Below are 17,064 nucleotides of genomic sequence, written 5' to 3' on the forward strand. Positions count from 1 at the left end.
CTCACCTTCAATTTTATGGAAAAATTTGAGAAGGATGGGACCTAACTATTCTTTAAATGTTTGGAGAATTACCCTGTGAAGCCACAGAGTCCTCTATATCAGGAATCAACAAAATATGGCTCATGAACCAGTCCATTCAGCCATTTACTTTGTAAATAAATTTGGTTGGAACATAAGAAAGCTTATTTATTTATGTATTATCAATAACTTATTTCATGAAACAATGGCAGAGTTCAGTAGTTGCAGCAGACTGAATGGCCTACAAAGACAAAAATATTTACTATTCTACCCTTTATTGAAGATGTTTGTAATCCCCTCTTCTACATCGTTAGTCATCATGGAAATGCAAGTTAGTTAGATCTCTATACACCCATTAAGGGCAACCCACTCCAGTATTCTTGCCTAGAGAATCCCGTGGACAGGGAAGCCTAGTGGGCTGCTGTCTATGGGGTCGCACAGAGTCGGACACGACTGAAGCAACATAGCAGCAGCAGCATACACACATTATTTTGGCTAAAAATAAGAAGACAACTATATCAAGTGTTGTTAATGACACTGAATAATTGTCAGATTTAGAATCTATTTAGAGACATATTCTCTTCAGTGTGAGCAATCTCCTTGATCTAATGTTGATCTTATGGGAGGAGAGACAGCCCCATGCAGTGACTCGGCCTGAGGGCCAGTTTCTGCCTTTGAAGGGATCCCAGGACAGGTGAGGCTCTATCATGAGTATTTTGAGAGCCCTGCTTCCTCCTGGTGTGTCCAGCACCCAGACCAAGGCTTCCAGACCCTCGTGAGACATGCCTCCATATGGAACAGAGAAGGTTTCATAAGGGACCTCAACAAGGGCAGAGATTTACTAACTGAAGAAATCCTTGACACAAGAAGAGGACTTGGCCACATATTTCAGTGTTCTGATAGATGCTCTAAAATATATATATTACCAAAAATAGTTAAAGAAGAAATAGAAAAGCTAAATAAGTATGTAATCATTAAAGTAATTTGACAATTAGAAATATAAATTTGTAGAGAGTTTCTAATAGATGGGAAGTTTTTAACCTGCAAGTGTGCCCCACCACATAATTAAAAATTGAATGCATAGTAGGATATATAGTAAACCATGTAACCAAGAAAATATTAGAAATTAAGTTTATATAGGGGGTTTCTACAAATAAATAAGAAAAACATTCAAAATGAAAAGAGATACTAAAGATAATTTGCATAAAGCCAATTTAAAGAAGAGGAAATAGACATGTGAACATATAAAACATCAACTTCTGCAGTAATCAGAGGAAATTAAATTAAAGCAAATTACTATCTCATTTCTGTCAGATAACCAGAAATGTGAAAGTCTGGTAGCATTAAGTTTTGACCCAAATACAGGGAGAGGAAGACTATTAAAACTTCTCCAGATGGAGAAAAGCAACCACATAGAGAACACTTATTTAACAGCTTCAGAGAAAAATTGCCTGAACTATTTAATAAAGAAGAAAATGTATATATTTAAAAAGTCAAGCAATTCAACTTCCTGTTACCTACATTCAAGTAATTCCAACATTTGAACAAGGAGGCATTTACAAGGATAGTCACACCAACCCTGTAAGCAAACGTGTAACCATTCAAGTACAGAATGAATGAAAAATGATTTACATATGAAGTCAAAATACAGTGAATTATTGCAAGCAAAGAAACAGTTCTTATATTGTTTTCTTAGATAAATCTTACAAAAATAAAATGCTGAATATAAAAAGCATCAGAATGATATATGCTTCATGACACTACTTATGAGAAATTTCAGAATATAATCACAATATAATATATTGTTTTGTGATACATAGCTATAACAGTAAAATTGAAAAGACATACATGGAATCTTCCCAGTAGTAGTTATTACTTTAAAAATAGGAAAAGTACTAGAAGTTACTCTTTAGTTTTGTCTGTAATGTTTGGAAAGAGCTATAGAAAATATAGCAAAATTAAATATCTGTTTACCATCATTGGCAGGGGAAAATGTGTCTGCACATAATTTTGTGTACTGTAAGAATTATTTAGTATTATTTTTTTTAAATTTTAAAAATTGGATGGTAGCAACCACAATCAATTCATGGAAGGAATAAGATAAGGCCTATTACCTATAACTTTGACAGATGTACTTTTAATAGGCCATAAAAGGCCAATAAAATGCCAGAGAAAAAGCTTTTAATTTGTTCAAGCTCTAGAAATTACTCATCTGAAAATAAACAGCACTGAGACATCCTGCCAGAGTTAAAATATACACTTTTTGAGTACACAAAAAGAGAAAGTGAGAAGAAAATCAGATCATCTGGCTTAGCAGTGGGAGACATGTCCCCAAGATGTTAGTCTATGTTGTAACTAATACACAAATTCAGCAAAGTTGCAGGATACAAATTAATCTGCATTCCAATAATGAACTATCTGGAAGAGATATTAAGAAAACAATTCTTTTTCCATCACATCAGAAAGAAAATACTTAAGAATAACTTTAAGCAAAGTATAGACTTGTATATTGAAATCTGTAAGACTTTGATTATAGAAATTGAAGACAAAAATTAATGAGAAGATACTTTGTTCTTACAGACCAAAAAAAAAAAAAAAAATCAATTGCTAAAATATCCATACTACCCAAAGCAATCTACATATTCAATGAAACCTCTATCAAAATTCAATGACATTTTCATGGGGATAGAATAAACCAACCCTAAGATTTATATGAGAGACAATAGACTACCAATAGCCAAAGTGAACTAGAGAAAGATCAGAACTGAAGGCATCACATGACCTTATTTCAAACTACATTACAAAGCTATAGTAATAAAAACAGTGTGTGTGTTTTTTGGCATTAAACAAAGACACATAGATCAATGGAGCGAAATAGAGAACCCAGAAATAAACCCTTGTATACATGGTCAATTCACAGCAAAGAATCCAAGAATATACACTCAAGAAAGGAACATCTCTTCAATAAGTGGTATTATGAGAAATGGAAAGCTACATGCAAAAGAATGAAATTGGACTCATCAAAATGGATTTTAGAATTGAATATAAGAACCACAACAATAAAGCTTAGAAGAAACATAGGGGGTAAGTTCCTTGACAACGGTATTGGCCACAGTTTTTTTTGTATTTGACACTAAAAGCAAGGACAACAAGAGCGGAAAAAAAAAAAAAGTAAAAAACAAGTGTGACTACATCAAACTAATAAGCTTATGTCCGGCAAAAGAAGCCATCAACAAAACGAAAAGGCAACCTACAGAGTGAGAGCAAATATTGCCCAAACATATATCTGATAAGGGGCTAATACCCAAAATATATAAATATCTTGTATAGTCATTAGAACAAAAGTCTGTTTTAAAAGTAGGCTGATGATCTGAATAAACATTTTCCCAAAAAAGACATACTAATGACCAGAGGTAAATCAGAAGATGCTCATCATCACTAATTATCAGGGAAATAAAAGTCAAAACCAAAAAGACCTATCACTTTACATCTGCCAGAATGGCTACTATCAAAAAGACAGGGAATAAAAAATTTTGACAAGAATGTAGAAGAAAGGGAACCCTGCCCACTGTTGCTGGAAATATAAATTGGTGCAGCTTCTATGGAAACAGTATGGAGGTTCCTCAAAAAATTAAAACTAGCTCTACTATGATATTCAGCATTTCTACTTCTGAGTATTCATCTGAAGAAAATGAAGTCACTATCTCAAAAAGATATCTGTACCCCACGTTTATTGCAGTTCATCTACAACAGCTGAGACATGGAAACAACCTGTGTCCTTTGACAGATGAATGGATAAAGAAAACATGGTAAAAAAAGAAATTTTTTCATAGATTTACAACAACATGAATGAATCTTGATGGCACAATACTAAGTGAAATAAATCAGGCAGACAAAGTCAAATACTGTATGAAATCATTTATATGTGGAATCTAAGACACAGATGCAGGAACACACACACACACACACAGACAGACGTATAGACACACAGACACACACACACACAGACCTCATAGATACAGAGAATAGACTGGGGGTGTAGGGTGTGGAATAGGTGACTATGTTCAAAAGACAGAAACATCCAGTTATAAGAGAAATAAGTCCTGGGGATTCAATGTACAGCAAAATTTTTTCATGGTGTCAGTATGTAAACCCTCTAGGCTCTCAAAGATTTCTTTTTTAATTAAAAAAAAATTTTGACTGCTCTGGGTCTTTGCTGCTGTACACAGGCATTCTCTAGTTGCACCAAGCAGGGGCTACTCTTGGTTGCAGTGCACAGGCTCACTGTCATGCCTTCTCTTGTTGTGAAACACAGGCTCTAGGAGCACAGGCTCAGTAGTTGCAGCATGCAGGCTCTAGGGCACGTGGGCTCGGTAGTTGTGGCACGCGGGCTTGGTAGTTGTGGCTCACAGGCTCAGAAGTTGCGGCTCTTGGGCTCTAGAGCAAAAATGCCATAGATGTGGTGCCTGGGCTCAGTGGCTCCAGGGCATGTGGAACCTTCCCGGACCAGGGATTGAACCCATGTCCCCTGCATTGGCAGGTGACCTCCCATCCACTGTACCACCAGCGAAATCCTCTTGAAGTTTGTTTTGCTTTTTTTTTCTAGTGCTTTGAACAGTTGAATAACAAGTTTGGAATAGGATGTACAACTACTGGACTGGAGTATCTTTCATTGAAAGATGACTGAAATATGCAAAACTCAAAATAGGATGTAGTACCCAGATTGGAATGCAGGGTGAGCTTCAGAAGACAGTCACCAGAGATGTAAGAGGGAGGACTAGGGAAGATCTGGGAACCTCAGTAGTAATTCTGTGCCCTCATATGCTATGTGAGTCTGGGAATTTCTATGAAGGAACCAAGGAGAATCCAAGGACAATCTATTATAAAATAACTCAGTTAGGTTTTCCCTGGTGGCTCAGTAAAGAATCTGCCTGCCAAAGCAGGAGACATTGGTTCAATCCCTGATACAGGAAGATCCCACATGTCACGCAGCAGCTAATCCTGTGCACCACAACTATTGAGTCTATGCTCTAGAGCCCATGCTCCACAGTAAGAGAAGCCACCGCAATGAGAAGTGCAGCTCCAGAGTGACCCCTCTCTCTGCAGCTAGAGAGCAGTCCGTGTAGCAATGAAGACCCAAAACACTCTAAATTAATAAATAAATAAAATTATAAAAAGAATAAGTTATTCTTATTGGGGTTTCTTTATGAGGTGTTGAAACAAAAATAGGATGTTTGAAATTTGATCAATTTGATGTAAATGACTTCATTACATGAAATTTCAGAATAAAATGAAATAGAATTTTCATTCCTTCAATGTCAAGAAAGAGAAATCTTTTTATTTTAGAAAACATATATAATGAGAATTATAAGATTGTACTAAAGAGTATAACTGCATCCATGACAGCAACATGGTCAAATATTTGAATTTAGAAGACCCATTGGTTCTTGCTTCCTAAACCTTTAAGAAGTTAATCACAGAGTTACATCACAAATGAGTATGATTTCACAGCCATTACCATTTGGTATTCCAATAACAACTGGAGAGATTGCAGAAGTCAGAAGTTTATTCTGTGTTCATTTGTCTGTGTGATATTTGCTATTCTGAAGTTATGTGCTAAAGTTACCAGTTCACATGGTTTGGTGGGAAAGTGGGAAGAAAAGGGAGCTCATGGCTTCTTGTTGGTCTTTTTTAGGGAAACTAGGGAGCAGTTAGTATAATTATCTTAGAATTAAAATCAGAAAGGCAAGAGAACAATCAGAACATGAATGAATATTTGTAATCCCAGCATGATTCATAATGAATTTGTTTCAGATAACGTCCCGGGTTTTAGAAGAGATTAATTTACTACTAAATTTGGAAGTTTTAAGTAAAAAATCTCTTTCAATTTCGTCCTTCAACATTAAACTCTGGCTGTCCTTTACCGGGTATTATCATTTATTAGTAAATCACAAGGAAAGGCAGAACAATGTTTAGGACAGTCTAAATCTTCCAACCTGAGTGTCATAGCATGTTCAGACTTGATCCAGCCAGAAGCTACATTTTTCAGAGTCTGATTCTATAACGCAGCTGAGGGAACATGCACCTTTACTGTCAGGAACTCAGAGCAAGGCCATATCAACAAAGGGGAAAAACCGCCTTCATGCTGCTCCCCGTGCTGTTGTGGGCATTTGTGGTGTCCTCTACTTAGTTACAGATAATTGGAAACCAGGACATCTGCTGCCTGCCAGCACCCAGAGGTGAAATGGAACAGGCTAGATGTCTCAACCAAATATAAACTCTCCTCCCTGCATCACATTAATGTGTTATTTTGGCTTTAAAATCAAAGAACCGGCACTGTTTTAGGCCTTTCTGTACTTTCTTTTCTACTTGTCTATTTGCCTTTGGTTCTTTTATATTAATTCAGCTGTTAAAACAATGAAATCAAATGGAAGATTGACAGTGACATTCTACATGATCATGTACAGTATACAAAACTTCAGTCACCAAATAGCGTGGTGTCAACATTAACTGTTTACAGATACCATATTTTCTAGGAGCGTGCTGTAGCATTGTGTCACAGAAAAATTCAGCATGCTTAGCTTGACTTTACAGAGAAAAATAACAAACCACTAACAAGAGAGACTGAACACTTTGGGGTAAAAAATATGACATCAGGACAATTTAAGGACACCTGATCTAATAAATACAATTCTACTTGTAAAGGCAGCAGGATTGAATATACTGATGCTCTTCAAAGTCTATTAAGTAAAACTCAATGTCAGATTTCAAAGATTAATATTTTTTCCTGTTAACCATTTCCTAAAAAAACACACACAACCGAATAGATTCTGAAAGTCAGGAGTGATTTTTTATCATTTGATATTGAAGTAAGTAACTTTATTTATTGGAAAATATAAACAAAGACCTAGAACCAAGTGAGAAAAGAAAAAGATATGTTAATTATTTTGGAAAAGACTGCCTTTTGTCAAGAAAGCTAAAGGGCTTCCCAGGTTGAGCTAGTGTTAAAGAGCCCATCTGCCAATGCAGGAGATGTACGAGTTTGATCCCTGGGTTGGGGACCCACTCCAGTGTTCTTGCCTGCAGAATCCCTATGGACAGAGGAGCCTGGCAGGTTAGAGTCCATGGGGTTGGACAGAGCTGCACAGGACTGAAGCAGCAGCACAACACACACATGAGAAAGCTAAAGATCCGTGAGTTTGTTTTATTGTGTGTGTTTTTTTAAGAGTCATTAAATTCTGGATAAAGAAATGTAAGCATCGGCTAAATGGATGACCAGAATGACCAGTAAGTAGATTACAGGAAGGATTCCTAGTGTATACTACTATGTTTTGAATGGGCTGGCAAAATTATTATCAATGTGTGTCAACTTACTGAGTCTTCTGTTTCTCTCAGCTCAAACCCTTAACGTGTGTGTGTTAGTCGCCCAGTCGTGTCCAACTCTTTGGGACCCCATAGGCTGTAGCCGCCAGACTCCTCTGTCCATGGGGATTCTGCAGGCAAGAACACTGGAGTGGGTTGCCATTCCCTTCTCCCGGGTGATCTTCCTAAATCAGGGATCAAACCAGGGTCTCTTGAACTGCAGGCATATTCTTTATCATCTGAGCCATCAGGGAAACCCTCAAACATATAATACCAACTGCTTTTTCCATGACCCTTTCAGGATCTACCTAACATAATAATCAGGGAAAGAAAATTAAACATCTGTGAGCCAAAAGTTTTTCCCATCTGTGAAAAAGACCATGTGATCTATGAACATGACAAACCCCACTTCCTGTCTGAGGAGTCACACATAGTCACACAGGTACTATGTAAATGTGCCGCCAGGCACACAGAGACACTGAACTCTCAGCTTGAGGCAGGACTGAGCACATTTGTGCAGGGGAATCCACACCTCATGCCACTCTCCAGCCTGCCCTGGGTGTTCCTGGCCTTCACCTTCTCTGGTAGGGATGCTTCCAAGCATGGGTGTGAGTGTTCAGGGTGAAAGGACTGCACACAGACGTGCGGTGCTTCACAGGGACTTGGTGGGGAAGGAGGACTGGAGAAAAAGAAGCATTTTACAATTTCAACTTGATTTGTCTCTGGGTCCTAAATTAGTCTAAATCCCACACTATTTTATTTACTACTTCATCTCTGTTTTCTGCTTTTTTCCCCATAGGACCCAGTGTGGCCCAGAAAGTAACTCAAGTCCAGACAGCCATAACCAGTCAAGTGGGGCAGACAGTCACCCTGAATTGTCGCTATGAAGTAAGCTGGACCACGGACTACTACTACATTTTTTGGTATAAACAGCTTCCCAGTGGAGAGATGACTTTCCTTATTCGTCAGTATTCAGAACACCTGAATGCAAGGAATGGCCGCTACTCTGTAAACTTCCAGAAAGCAGATAAATCCATCAGCCTCATCATTTCAGCCTTACAGCTCCAAGACTCTGCAAAGTACTTCTGTGCTCTCTGGGAGCTCACAGTGCTTGAAGTAATGGGAAAAGCTGAACAAAAACCCCAGAGCTTAATAAGAGAGAGCACACTGCTTCAGGACCTCAGTTGAAGTGCACACCTGCACATCCCAGAAGAGAAATGGTAGTCCTGTGGTTGCTTCTTCTGTGGTCTGGATCAGAAGATTTAATTCTAAATAAAAGCTCCTTCTAGGTGGATCATCAGGCTACAGCTAGAACCAGGTGGGCCTGCCCCACAGGAACTGGAGCCTGAAGAAGACAGGGAATCACTGTGGTTTCTCCCTCCCTTTGGTCCCCCAATTTCCCACCACTGCTTTGGGTCCCCCATTTGAGCAGGAGGCCAGTAGACGCTGGAACTGGGAAAGCACATCTTATCTCCTGCAACTCCTTTCTGGTGGATCCACTTCACAGCTCTTGCCTCCCCTTTCACTCAGAGTTTCCTCTGACTGCCCAGGTCGATACAGGCTTTCAGCTCTTGCTAGTATCTTGATGCTTCCCATCTCTTCTTTGTTTTCCTTAACCCTGCCTGCAAATCTATAAATATTCCCTTCATTAAACTTTGTAGTTAAATCTTCAAGTAAATCAAAGATCTTTCTAGGTTATTTGGAAGCAGGTGTCCACAGTAACTTTCTACTAATACATTCTTCTCTTGAACTATCAACTTTAAATCAATCATACAGAACATGTGTAAACTTGTCTAAAGCTATAAACTTGCTCCATAATAATTTAAAGTGACTGCTTCACTAAAATACACTCACATCACAAACCTGGGTATAGTTATCTGGAATCATTATGAAAATCATTTCCTTAGTCCTTTCTTCTTAGACTTTGTGTCACTTAAGGTACAATCAGGAAGCAGACCATCAGTGATGTAGAATAAGAGTTTAGCTATATGTAAAGATTAGAACTCAGGCAGTTGCTAGAGCTGATGGAGTAGTCTATACAAGCAGAAAAGATACAAGCACCCTAATGTTCATTGCAGCACTAATTACAGTAGCGTGGACATGGAAGCAACCTAAATGTCCAACGATGGAATAATAGATAAAAAAGATATGGCATATATATACAATTGAATATTATTCAGCCATGAGAAAGAACAAAACAGTGCCATTTGCAGTGGCCTGGATGGACCTAAAGACTGTCATACTGAGTGAAGTAGGTCAGACAGAGAAAGACAAATATCCTCTGATATCTCTTTTATCAGATGGAATTTTAAAAAGTGGTATTTACAAATGAAAGTGTTTACAAAACAGAAATAGAATCCCGGATGTAGAAAACTAATTATGGTTACCAAAGGGGGAAAGGGATATGAGGGATAAACAGGCAGACTGGGATTCACATATACACACTACTATATATAAAATAGATAACTAAAGAGAACCTTCTGTATAACACAGGAGACTCTACTCAATAATCTATAATGACCTATACAGAAGCACAATCTAAAAAAGAGTGGATATATGTATACATATAACTGATTCACTTTGCTGTACAACAGAAACTAACATTGTAAAGCAACTATACTCCAATAAAAATTAATTTTAAAAGTAGAGATAATAAATCTACTGGAAAAAATAAGAGCTATCAAAACTTTGAAAAAACAGTGATACCTGACTTCTCATCCAGACCAATAGAAGTTACAATGGGAAAGTATTTTTAAAGTGTTTAAGAAAATAAACAGAACTTTAAAGCTAGCTTCTTATGAAAATGAAGACATGTATTAAAATGTCTGTGTTGAATATCAATGCTAAGAGGGTGGAAAGTCAATGTGCAGACTTTTAAATTATATTTGCAATGCATATTTCTGAAAAAGGACTCAAATGAAAAAAAATATATAAAATACATACATATTAATCAGTAAAGAAAACAGTCAAGAAGAATGGGACAATCTTGGAGATCCAATTCAGAAATTTGATATTCAATACCTAATAAATATACTAAAAATAATATTATTATTCATCAGGTAAGTGAAAATAAAGCTTCCTCTGAGTGCTCCATCTGTGTCCTTTCAGCACCCTGAATGTACTAATGTAGCTAGGAGAATATGACCCAAGAGGACAGGGAAAAATAATGACTGTCTCAAAGAAAATAAGTGATTAAATAAATTTCCTATAGTTTCCCTCATTAAACCAATGTTGAGAAAAAAAAAAGGTAGTAACAAGTCACAGATTCTGGATATTAAAGAAAAGGCAGGTTTCACTAGAAAAAAAAGATGGTATTTTTTGAGCTTATTTTATGTCAGGCACTGTGGTATGCATTTCAGATTCATCATCTAATTTAAATATCAAAATCCTTTGAGATAGGTTTTATTGTTTCTTTTTTCTTTTTTTTTTTTAGTCTTTGGGAAATGAACCATAACTTTCCTAACTGTGAAATGTTTCTTTACCTTTTATTATCAGCCAGAGTGTAACATTTTAGGGGGCTCCTGAGGAGCAAGGTCTGGACTATGGAGAAGCACTTGGACTCAAAATAGGGTGGCTGGACATCTGAGTGATGGTGACATTACTGGTTTAAACTGGAACCTAAAGTGAACTAGAAGAGAAGATGCCAAACCTAGACACAAAGTCCCAGGATGAGTAGATGAGGAAATCATCCACTAATCAGTGAACAGTGCTGAGTGCTTTAGCAAGTTTTTTATTTAATAGTATGCTGGGGAAATTGAGAGCTACGATGGGGTATTATTCTTTAAACACTCCTGTGAGGCTATCTTCCCAAACATCTACATGGTGTTATCTCTGAAGTTCCTTTACATCTTTACCCATCTTTACTTGGTGAATTCTTAATTTAACTCTTTCTATTTTCCTTCCTTGAGAACCAGACTCCAGCACACTGCATGTACCAGGAGTAAATGCCGAAGCACTGCCACCTGCTGTCCTACTCGAACATTCTGTGAGACTTACACGGGCTTCCTTGCTGCCCTCTGTGCTGAGTCTCTTCAGTCGTGTCCGACTCTGCGACCCCATGGACTGTAGCCCGCCAGGCTCCTCTGTACGTGGGATTCTCCAGGCAAGAGTACTAGAGTGGGGTTGCCATGCCCTCCTCCAGGGGGTCTTCCCGACCCAGGGATCAAACCCACACCTCTTATACCTCCTACACGGACACTCCTACACTCCGTTACCACTAGCGCCACCTGGGAAGCACTCAGTTGTGAGGAAGTCTCATCAAGGTAGGGCCTGTGGTTGCTGAACCAGTCAGTAAACTCAATGCAGACATCTGGAGAGAGAGAATTCAGGAGAACTGGCCTTTTTTTCTTTTTCTTTTTTCCTCTCCCTCTCTTTTGCCTGCCAGATATAAAAGGGATTGACTTCAAACATAGAATACATAGGATGATTCTGGCTGGAGAGTAAGAGGCTACCTTGGAAAGAAAGCTCTAAATTACTTCACAAGGTGAGAGTTTCTTCCCTGAGAAGTGAAATTGTGCTTACTGTTATGTCCTTTCTTGTAGTATAGAAATAGCCTGAGAAGTGGGAGCAAGAGTTAATAATGGGAAAAATAAACAACCATGGCAAATATTGCTTGATTATACTCATTACTTATTATAATATTCCACCCATTCTCTCAGTATAACACCTTATGAACTGATTTCCCATTGACAGTGAGAAACATGATAGACCATGGATACTTAGGATAATACATGTAATATGCTATGTAAACTAATAAAATACACCTGAGAAAAATATTGAGATTTATCTTGTGGGTAGATTCCTCTGCAGTTTCAAATTCTGTCTCCCAATTCCCTGCCCCAAGAATTTGTACATTGCCTGCAGCTGGTTGAGTGTTTATGACAGGATTTCTGCATCTCTTCTCTTGGGCAGGAAAGATAGAGGTTAGTCATTGAGATGGCTTCCAATTCTGTTCCACTTTTCAGAACACAATTTAAATTTGAGTATGTAGAAGGCACTGCTGTCTAGTTTTAGCACCTACTCTGTTTCCTTTGTTTATTTCAGTTGTTCACTGGAAAGAAGTTTATGTAATCAATTTATACTATTGATTTCCCAGAAGTAGATTTAGATTCTGAACAATCTTAATTAGTGCTATCTTGCACTATTAAATTTTCCCTGATTATGTTTTATTTTTCCAACAACATTTTGAGCTTACAAAGAACAGATAATATTGCCTTTATAACTTTTGGAGCTTAGAAATCACGGGCACAAAATCATTGTTTAAACTAATGTGTGCATGTTCAGTGAAACTAACCTGATTAGTGAGCTGTGACACAGGCAAAATAGAACATAAATCTTATTTACTTTAACCAATTCTATTGAGGTATAACTGACATTCCATAAAATGCATCCATTTTGCATCTACAGTTCAGTAATTTTTGGTAAATTAGCTTAGTTATAAAATTAGTTCCATAATCATAATCATTACCATGGCCCTTCCATGTGCTCTCTTTTAGTGGTCTCTCAGGGAAGCGGTTCATCTCACCTGATGCCTCACAAAAGCATAAGCTGAGAAAGCGTCTTCATGTTTAGTCTCACTACTGCCACGATATTAACTTTGATGCATTTGTTTATTACAGTGAGTCACCAAGCCAGCACAGACCAAGTGTGCATGGGGTCTACACAAGGGCATGGATATCAGGAAGCAGGGATCATTGGAGGCATTTCGGTCTCAAATTTGTGATAATTTGTTATGATAGAAGGCGGATTCTAACACAGTTCCTAAAAGTAACATTTCTAAATAGCTATAGTCAATCTTTGATTGTTTATATTCATGGGAGAATGCATTTAAATTGGTCTTTGGCCTATGTTGAGTTCAAACTCTCAAGCATGAAAATACACACATTTATTTATCACTCAACAATGTTTGAATGTTCACTATTCACCAAGTATTCAAGTAGTTTCTGGGAACCTGGTTATGAACAATAAACAAATATTTATTTAGTGTATACCACATACCTGGGACTTTAATTATAATATGAAAGACAAAATTTCTTGTTTTCATATTCTCCCTTCTAGAACATCACAGTCCAATAGAACTCTCAGAGGAGGTGGAAACATTCTCTATCTGAACTATCTAATAACCCCTAGCCTAGTAGTATAAGTGTGGCCTGTAGCCCAGCAGGCACTATGGGCAAGATTCTCCAGGTAAGAATACTGGAGTGGGTTGCCATGCCCTTCTCCAGGGATCTTCCTGACCCACGGATCGAACCTGCATCTCTTATGTCTCCTGCATTGGCAGGAAGGTTCTTACCACTAGCACCATCTAGGAAGCCGCGAAATGTGGCTAGTATGACTGAAAAACTAAAATTTAATTCTATTTAATTTTCAGTTCAGTTCAGTTCACTCACTCAGTCATGTCTGACACTATGTGTCCCCATGGACTGCAGCAGGCCAGGCCTCACTGTCCATCACCAACTCCCAGAGTTTACTCAAACTCATGTCCTTCGAGTTGGTGATGCCATCCAACCATCTCATCCTCTGTCGGCCACTTCTCCTCCCACCTTCAATCTTTTTCAGGATCAGGGTCTTTTCAAATAAGTCAGTTCTTCACATCAGGTGGCTAAAATATTGGAGTTTCAGCTTCAGCATCAGTCCTTCCAATGAATATTCAGGACTGATTTCCTTTAGGATGGACTGGTTGGATCTCCTTGCAGTCCAAGAGATGCTCAAGAGTCTTCTTCAACACCACAGTTCAAAAGCATCAGTTCTTCGGCACTCAGCTTTCTTTATAGTCCAACTCTTACATCCATACATGACTTCTGGAAAAAACAAAGCTTTGTCTAGATGGACCTTTGTTGGCAAAGTAATGTCTCTGCTTTTTAATATGTTGTCTAGGTTGATCAAAACTTTTCTTCCAAGGAGCAGGTGTATTTTAATTTCATGACTGCAGTCACCTTCTGAAGTGATTTTGGAGCCCCAAAAAATAAAGTCTGCCACTGTTTCCATTGTTTCCCCATCTATTTGCCATGAAGTGATGGCACCGGATGCCATGAGCTTAGTTTTCTGAATGTCGAGCTTTAAGCCAACTTTTTCATTCTCCTCTTTCATTTTCATCAAGAGGCTCTTTAGTTCTTCTTCACTTTCTGCCATAAAGTTGGTGTCATCTGGGTATCTGAGGTTATTGATGTTTCTCCCAGAAATCTTGATTCCAGCTTGTGCTTCATCCAACCCAGTGTTTCTCATAAGTACTCTGCATATAAGTTAAATAAGCAGGGTGACAGTATATAGCCTTGACACACTCCTTTCCCAATTTGGAACTAGTCTGTTGTTCCATGTTGAGTTCTAACTGCTGCTTCCTGACCTGCATACAGATTTCTCAAGAGGCAGGTCACATGTTCTGGTATTCCCATCTCTTGAAGGATTTTCCAGTTTGTTGTGATCCATACAGTCAAAGGCTTTGGCATAGTCAATGAAGCAAAAGTAGATGTTTTTCTGGAATGCTCTTGCTTTTTCAATGATCCAGAGGATGTTGGCAATTTGATCTCTCGTTCCTCTGCCTTTTCTAAATCCAGCTTGAATATCTGGAATTTCATGGTTCACATACTGTTGAAGCCTGGCTTGGAGAATTTTGAGCTTTACTTTACTAGCATGTCAGATGAATGAAATTGTGTGGTAGTTTTAACATTCTTTGGCATTGCCTTTCTTTGGAATTGGAATGAAAACTGACCTTTTCCAGTCTTGTGGCCACTGCTTAGTTTTCCAAATATGCTGGCATATTGAATGCAGCACTTTCATAGCATCATGTTTTAGGATTTAAAATAGCTCAACTGGATTTCCATCACCTCCACTAGCTTTGTTTGTAGTGATGCTTCCTAAGGCCCACTTGACTTCACATTCCAGGACGTCTGGCTCTAGGTGAATGATCACATCATCATGATTATCTGGGTCATGAAGATCTTTTTTGTATAGTTCTTCTGTGTATTCTTACCACCTCTTCTTAATATCTTCTGCTTCTGTTAGGTCCATACAATTTCTGTCCTTTATTGTGCCCATCTTTGCATGAAATGTTCCCTTGGTATCTCTAATTTTCTTGAAGAGGTATCTAGTCTTTCCCATTCTACTATTTTTCTCTATTTCTTTGCATTGATCACTGAGGAAGGCTTTCTTATCTTTCCTTGCTATTCTTTGGAACTCTGCATTCAAAGGGGTATATCTTTCCTTTTCTCCTTTGCCTTTCACTTCTCTTCTTTTCAGCTATTTGTAAGGCCTCCTCAGACAACCATTTTGCCTTTTTGCATTTCTTTTTCTTGGGGATGGCCTTGATCCCTGCCTCCTGTACAATGTCATGAACCTCTGTCCATAGTTCTTCAGGTACTCTGTCTATCAGAGTTAATCCCTTGAGTCTATTTCTCACCTCCACTGTTTAATCTTAATTTACTTTAAATTAAGCAGCTTGTAGCCAACATATAGGACAGCTTAGTTCTTGATGATGATACAGTACATGCCCTCTAGGCACATGGAGCCAGCCCCCACAATTAACAAATCATTATAATACAAGCTAATAGTGCTAAGTGAGAATTTCTGAAATTCTGTAGAGCCATAGGATGGTATTCTATTCAACTGCTTAGTTTTAAGAAATTCTCGTTAGAGTAGTTCATGTCTGATAGATAGATAAGACTGTTTTTGAATTATATTGATTTGTTAAAATCCCTGGTATGTGGTAAAGTAACATGGTGAGACAGCCATAAGTTTTAAACTGGATAATTTACAGCCAGAGTATTCTATATGACAGCAGACAAAAAGATACATTTTATCTTCCATTTTGACATCATAGGTTGTCTAACAATAAATTATGGGTCTTTTCCACACTTATTAAAATGACCTAATATATTCCATCAGTACATACAGAAAAACACACTACATGATTCTGATAAAATTGGAAACGGCAAGTGAAACATTTTATTTCATTCTGATGCCCTGGGTTTTAAAGAATCACAGAATCCATTCCTGAAGGGCAAAATATACCTCCCCAAACACTACCATGTGGCTCAGCTGGTAAAGAATCCACCTGCAATGTGGGAGATCTGTGTTCGATCCCTGGGTTGGGAAGATCCCCTGCAGAAGGGAAAGGCTACCCACTCCAGTATTCTGGTCTGGAGAATTCCATGGACTGTATAGGCCATTGGGCGGCAAAGAGTCGGACACGACTGGGCGAATTTCACTTTCTCTTCCAATTTTTAAACACTATCAGCATGAGTAAACTCTTTCCAAGCCTTGACAAATATTTACCACGAGTTAGAAAAAATATTGAAAAAGAATAGATACATGTATATGTATAACTGAATCACTTTGCTGTAAACCTGAAACTAGCCCAACATTGTTAATCAACTATACTCTAAGATAAAATAAATGTTTAAAATATATCTGCAATAAAAAGAGAAAGAAAACTTTATAGGAATTAGTTATAAAATCAGCAGTATTTGATCCAACCACATGGGGGCAGCATCTATAAACCCGCCTCTCTTGAAAATAACCTGAGTAAAACAGTGGTGAGCCTGATTGGCTGCATCAAACTGCGGTCACTCCTTTCACCTTTCTTTCCAAAGAGCAGTGCAGACCGTGTTTCTGTGGGTCTGGAAGAAGCTTGTACAAGGAAAACCCTTTAGGAGCAGGTAGATTCAGCAACTCTTCCTGACGAGGAAG

General features: G+C 38.0%; 1 gene segment (V, D, J or C); it reads left to right on the forward strand.

Moving 5' to 3' along the window:
- The first annotated feature begins 7,823 nt into the window (after window positions 1-7,823).
- On the forward strand, window positions 7,824-8,568 carry LOC133066968 (T cell receptor delta variable 1-like). The segment is given in 2 exon segments: window positions 7,824-7,964; window positions 8,180-8,568. Coding segments are annotated over 2 exon segments (438 nt in total).
- The last annotated feature ends 8,496 nt before the right edge of the window (window positions 8,569-17,064 follow it).

Source organism: Dama dama, chromosome 12 (genome assembly GCF_033118175.1).
Source record: "Dama dama isolate Ldn47 chromosome 12, ASM3311817v1, whole genome shotgun sequence".
NCBI lineage: Eukaryota > Metazoa > Chordata > Mammalia > Artiodactyla > Cervidae > Dama > Dama dama.